This window comes from Dipodomys ordii, unplaced genomic scaffold (assembly GCF_000151885.1).
Source record: "Dipodomys ordii isolate 6190 unplaced genomic scaffold, Dord_2.0 Scaffold564, whole genome shotgun sequence".
Classification (NCBI taxonomy): Eukaryota; Metazoa; Chordata; class Mammalia; order Rodentia; family Heteromyidae; genus Dipodomys; species Dipodomys ordii.
The window spans coordinates 67537-74090 of record NW_012267780.1 but is presented as its reverse complement, the minus strand read 5'-3'; the positions used below and the strand labels follow the sequence as shown (position 1 = coordinate 74090).

The 6554-nt window shown below is 48.1% G+C and overlaps 1 protein-coding gene across 1 annotated transcript; it reads right to left on the bottom strand.

Annotated features, from left to right (window-relative positions):
- Positions 1 to 2385: 2385 nt before the first annotated feature.
- On the bottom strand, positions 2386 to 6010 carry Znf275 (zinc finger protein 275). Its single transcript, XM_013036828.1, has 4 exons — positions 5934 to 6010; positions 5352 to 5457; positions 4510 to 4614; positions 2386 to 4110 (listed from the first exon to the last, which is right to left on the bottom strand). Exons 2-4 carry the CDS (start codon positions 5383 to 5385, stop codon positions 2954 to 2956), a joined length of 1296 nt encoding a protein of 431 aa, XP_012892282.1. The 5' UTR covers positions 5386 to 5457; positions 5934 to 6010; the 3' UTR covers positions 2386 to 2953.
- Between the last annotated feature and the right edge of the window lie 544 nt (positions 6011 to 6554).

The following is a 6554-nucleotide window of genomic DNA, read 5'->3' as shown; positions in this document are numbered from 1 at the left end:
TTAGTGTTAACTTTGAAAAAGGATTTAAGAGAAATCAAACCAAAACTAGCAAAAAATAAAGCAAGGTAGAAAGGGATGCCAAGACACCATGACCTGGCTGGGAGTAATGACCGGTAGGCTATGCTTTAGTCTAGATTCTAATGGGACCTTTCATTATCCCTGACAAATGACAAGTGAATGAGCAAGAAATAGCAGTCTGTCCTTCAAGGCAAAGGAGGCAGGTTTTCCCCTGATAGACACCAACACTTCTTCCCCAATGATGAGTGTACAAAACATGTAACAGTTCAAAAAGATGAAGGTGGTAGGAGAAAAATGCAAGCACTGAGTCCAGAGAGCAAAAGGAATTAGTATGAAACAAGGGCTCTTGGATTCCCTCCAGCCTGTGGGTCAGGATGGAGATGATCCATAGGGCCACAGGGGCCCTAGGGACAATGGTGTCCAGTAAGGCTTTCCAGATTATACCCACTTGGGAGCCCTGCACCTCCTTCAGTGGGCTGTCAGAAAGCCATACTTCTTGTCCAAGTTCTCTAGTACTCCCCATGGGCACAGCTGCTGGGACTTGATGCCACAGCCCTGGTGTGGCCAGCTTATTTGCCAGCCCTGGCTGCTATTTCATCTGTGGGATGCTGTCATCCCAAGTGACAAACCAACATCAGCATGACCAGCTTCTCTTTCTAGGCCACACAGACTGTGAGAACAGCCTCACTGCCCTCCAGAACCTTACTCTGTCGCCCCTCTTGGGCATGACAACTGCACATTCTGGCCCAGGCCCAGTACAACCAGCTCATATCAGCATGACAAGGAGGCCACTGGATAAACACAGTTCCTCCTCAGGCCTCTGCTCTCTTGGCTGCAGGAAGTAATACCGGAACATGTGGACATATTTCTCCCTCTTTGTCCAAAGTAGAAGACACTAAACTGGTGTTTCTTTCCAGAGTCACTCACCGAGAGAAGGATGTCGTCCATGTGATGACATTAGGTAAGCAAATCGTCTTGTGTCTGGGATATTTCTCATTTAAGTAAATCTGCTCAGTCACTAAGTCCATGCCCAGCATTGCCAAGGCTCCTGGGAGCTTGAAGGATGGGGCAGCTGCTGCCAGACTTGAGTTTAGAGCATCCTGCTGGTGTAGGTGAGACTAAGCCCTGTCGTTGGTGGCTAGAATTCTATCGACAAGCATTCAGGTGTGCTCTGGGCAGCACGTGATGCTCATGTCTCTAGAGTGCCTCCAGGGCCCAGGCTGGATAGTCGAGTACCACCCACAGAAGTACACAGTCTGCATGTTCGATGAGGAATGTGCCTGCTTCTCTGGCCTATTCTCATCCTGATTGCCCACCTGGAAAATGTACCTTCCAGTGGACAAGAGATTCAACTTTGCATTTGTAGGTAAATTCTAGAAGAAAGTGTCATATCTAAGTACTGAAGCAAAGACAGCCACAACTTAGATAAAAATGAATGCTGACATAGATAAAAAAACAAATGCTTGCACAACAAAAATATAATAGAAGCGCTACAAAGAGCAGAGCAATAAAAATTGGAAAAGAACATCGCCATCAACAAAGAAGTGTTCTATAAAGTCAATCTATCCAAAGGGAACTTGGTAATGAGTCAAAGGAGATGTACATCCAATTTGCATGCAAGAAAACGGAATAGTATTGAGGTCATTGCATGAAAGATGAGACTAGTAGGCAGGAGGCCCGAGATCCATCCCCGGTTCTGGTACTAATGAGCCGTAGGATGACAGCAGTAACTGTGGCCTTCACTTAGAGTGTACCTCCGTGCTGGTGTGTGCAGCGCTCTGCAGGGCTGATGGCAGTCCTCATAATAACATTAGGAGGTCGGTGCTGTGCTTGCCCACTTTACAGAGCAGCAAATGGAGGACTGGAGAAATACCATTTAGGCTAGATAACAGGAGAGGCTCTTGTTTCCAAGGGGGCATTGTCACCCAATTCTCGAGTTCCCGAGATGCCTCTCTTATTTGGGGATGTCTATAGGGGTCACCAGCGTGAATTGGCTTAAGAAACACTGAGGCAGAAAATAACCTTAATTCAGTAACTTTTACTAGGAGTGTGGCTTAGGACTAACGTTTTAGAGGCTAAAAAAATATCCTTTAAAAGGTCATTTGAAAAAGCACCACTTTATGTGGTTATATTACACTTATAGGAGCTGTCTTAATACTATCTGATTATGTTCTTATGGCTTCGGAGGAAATTTCTAGTGAGAGTCTCATGAGGGATTGTCACAGTGCTACCACACAGGCTTCAAATGGGAGGGACTGGCTGTGCTCTAAAACTTGTGTGATGACCGAAAGAGATTCATGCTCATGTCTGCAAAGACCATGAGTTCAAAATCGCATGAGGGGAGTTAGAATAAAATGATTTCACAAAATTAGCATGGTAAAAAGGAGTATTCTCTGAATTAATATATTATTCTATATAGGATGTGATTTACAATAGGTATTGTATGTATAAGTAAGTTAATAAATTAAATATTAAGATTTTTGAGTGCTCTGTTTACATCCCTAAAAATGTATAAACTCAAGTAGGCCAAAAAGCGTTGGGGGCAAGCTTCTCTTAGAGAAGGGTGGGATCACATCAGATTGATACCATGGTCAGGCACCTGTGTTTGTTTCTGTCAGGGGCAGAGCTTGGAACAGATCACTTCCAGTCCTTCCCTGCTCCTACATCCAGATCTCCCTTCTCATTCAGGACATGACGATTACAGCACCTTGACAGTACTTTCTGCCAGGTGAACAAGCCAAGCTAAGTAAAAACGGCAAAGCTTCTCTTGATGAGCAGAATGGAAATGTGTACACTTAGGAATTGCTGGTGGCAGTATAAGCTGGCTCAACCTCTCTGACACTAAAAGAGTTAAGCGGTACAAAACAGTTCATCTCCTTTGACTCTGCCATGGCCTCTAGGAACCAGAGGTGTTCCTCTCACAGTGCGGGCATGTCTACTCTTGGTGGCTGGGCTGATGCTTCTGCAGGGCCGAGCGCCTCTTGAACACACGGCCACACTTACTGCATTCGCAGCGTCTGGTCCCACTGTGGATCCGCCGGTGGCGACTCAGGCCCGAGCTCCTCCGGAAAGCCTTGCCACACTTGTCACACTCATAGGGTTTCAGTCCACTGTGGATGCGCCGATGCTTGATGAGGTCGGAGGGCCCCCGGAAGGCTTTGCCACACTCGCCACACACGTAAGGGCGCTCTCCACTGTGGATGCGAGTGTGCTCCAGAAGGCTGGAGCTCTGCCGGAAGGCTTTGCCACACTCGCTGCACTCATAGGGCTTCTCACCTGTGTGGATACGCCGGTGCTTGGTGAGCTCCGAGCTCCTCCGGAAGAGCTTGCCACAGTGCGGGCATCCATAGGGCTTGGCCCCGCTGTGGATGCGCTGGTGCTCGGCCAGGCCATTGATGCCCCGGAAGGACTTGCCACAGTCATCGCAGTCAAAGGGCAGGTGGCCTGTGTGCATCCGCTGGTGCTTGAGAAGTTCCTGACGATCCAAGAAATCTCGGCTGCATGCCTTGCAGGCAAAGGGCTTTTCCAAAGTGTGAAGCTTCTGGTGTTGAAAGAGGTGCGTGTTGGCTTTGAAGGACTGGCCACACTCCTCGCAGTCAAAGGGCTTCTCTCTGCTGTGCACTCTCAAGTGCTGACTGAGGCCTGCATTCTTCTTAAACCTTTTCCCACATTCCTCACATGCAAAGGGCTTGGCCTCTCTCTCCATTTGCTCCCTCTTTTCAATGACATCTTCCAGGGCCTGACTGGGGCCAGGTCGAGGCTGGCTGGCTACGTGGCTTTTCCTGTGCTCATTAAATTCTGACACCTTCCTGAAGACTTCCCCACAATCACCACAGTCCCAGCCCTTCTCTTCACTGTGCACACTCTGGTGCTGAACAAGGAGCACTTTAAGCCGGAAGGTGTCCCCGCACTCTTTACATGCAAAATGGTGCTCTATGGGTAGATTTGGTGGGCTCCCTTCCCTCCCATCCAAGTCCCCATTCTGTTTGACCTCAGCACCGGGGTCACTGGTCCTGGGGTAGCTCGTGGAGGCCGTCTCCTGAGGCTGGCCTTCTTTTCCCATTGTCAGCTGGTGGGTCACAGAGGTGCTTTCTGCAAGGATAAGTAGGGAACACTGCAGTCTGCAAAGAGTGCAGGAAGGACGCAGCCTTTCTCTATCAATCAAGCTGCTGAGCACTGGGCTTGAACCTAGGTGCCACCAGAAACTAGCACACGGGGAAGGACTAAAGGACCTGAACGCTGGACATTGCCTACACAAAGGGGTGTTAAGGAGGTCTCCCTTTGGGAGAGCAGCCACATCCCTCCCTGAAGCCTCAAATGGGCTCTCAAACAGAATCTCAGACTCCCATCAGCTCAGTTAATGTGTCCAAGATTAACTCAACTACAGCAGCTCAGATCAATCCTCTAGGCCTAAACCAAACCCAAGACCAGTCAGCTGTGCCTCCCCACCTCCCAGTTTCCTCATACTTCTTTGGGTTATTTTTCACTCACCGGAATGTTTAGCTTGACCTGTGCCGAGGGATGAATCTGAGACCAGCAGTACTTGTCCTTGTGCCAGGTGTGAGACCAAGGTAGGATTCAACACAGGAACTCCTGCTTGTGGAAAAGGAAATGGGTTAAGAGACAGACATCAGAAGAAAGAATAGAGGCAAGGCTTCAAAGGGAAAACCCCTTCAAGTCCTCAAAGACTTGGCTGGCTGTGACTCTAGGCAAGACATTCATGCAGATCAAATGTAGTTCCCAGCTCCTACTGAGCACTGGAGGAAGGCAAGACTCCAGGCTCTCTTGGGGAGGCTCCAGTGGGACATGGTAGGTGGCCTCCCACTGTCTACTCCCAGTGCCCACACACTGAATCTCATGCTTGTCTCAGATCTGGGAACTTCTGCTACTCCCAACAGTCTTTCTTCCCAGTACCTCCCCTTCACACATGCAGAGTCTCATCCTGTCCACTCCTTTCAACAATAAACTTTAATCAAATAGCCAGACAATTCATAGAATCCATGGGCTAATGAAAGTATCCTAACTGCTTTTCAGCCTACCAGCTAAGATCAAGTGGTGTATCTGCTCTATTTGTTTACTATCTACTTCATTCTTTATCCAAGGACAATATATTAAATTAAAAGTATTCTAAATGCTAGTGAGAAGCTTGTTATAATAAAAGACTGCAAGGGGGCTCTTTCTGTGCCATGAGGAGTTGGGGAACTTGGAGATGTCTACTGTGGCAGATCCTCTGCATTTCTCTATTACCTAGGGACAAGTGAGGCAGTGTGGGGTTGTCCCTACTCCACTCCTACGAGGCAGCAAACCTGGGAAAGGGCTCAGTTCATCCTTACCAATGGAGGTCACATTCCCGTAATATGCCAGCATCCTCTGTTCAGGGTTCAGACTCAACCACTCCCTTTTTGTGAAGTGCCATGCCACATCAAATGGCACCAAATCCTGAAAGAATTTCCAGGAATAATCAGTCTTTCCATTTAGTCTGCAATGAGATTGAGGTGTCACAAGGAGTGCTAATGGCAAGAGGTGAGGGCCTGGAGTGAGTGAGTGAGTGAGTGTGTGTGTGTGTGTGTGTGTGTGTGTGTGTGTGTGTGTATTCTGCTAACATGAGGATCCAACTACAAGCTTCAAGAAGTCCTGGTGGCCCAGCCCTGGCCTCCTACTATCTTTGCCAAGGGATCTCAGTTTAATCATGTTCCCATTCTGAAATTCAGCTTTCCCACCTCTAGGATGGGAATTCAAAGTCCTGTGGGCATCGATTTCTTAGCCTTCAGAAGAGAAACAGAGGACAATAAATGGAGGCAAAAGCTGGGCTTCACACACTATTGAATGCCATGCTGGGCAAGAGGCAGAGGCTATGGCCAAAATCAGGAAGCAGAGACAGAATCCCAAGCAAGGCAGAGGGAAGTACAGCTCACCTGGGCCTCGGGCACCTCAAGAGGGACTGCCAGGACCTGGTTTCCTGGGGTTCCATCCTGGGTAAGAGCAAGACCTTGGGGAGCAGGTGGAGCTAAGGAAAGTGAAAAAAAGCTATCAGTGACAACAGCTCTATTTCTGGGTACCCTGTGATGGGAATGGTGATTTCCTGTTCCCAGTTTGTAAGTCCTGTTGGGTCCTTTCTCATATGCAAGCCAGGCATGGATATGCCTAAGAAAACTTAACTCAAACAATGGGAAAGTAAGGTGATGCCAAATTAATATAGGCCAACCAGGAGGGGTCAAAATAAAGCAAACAAATGCCAGTCCTGGTGAAGCCAAAGATAGCCACAGAGAACCTATGGCAAGGAGACCAGCTCTTAAAAAGGCAGGCTGACCATAGGCCTCCCTCACAGGAAGCCTTGAAGAGGTCAAAGTACATACTGTACAGGAAGGCTAAAAACAATATTGGCAGAAAAAATTAGGAAGCGAAGCCAGGTACTTGTGGCTCATGCCTGTAATCTTAGCTACTTGGGAGGTGGGGATCACTGCTCAAGACCAGTTGGGGAAGAAAAGTTCATGAGATTTTGTCTTCATAGAAAGGAAGCTAGATGTTGCAGCATA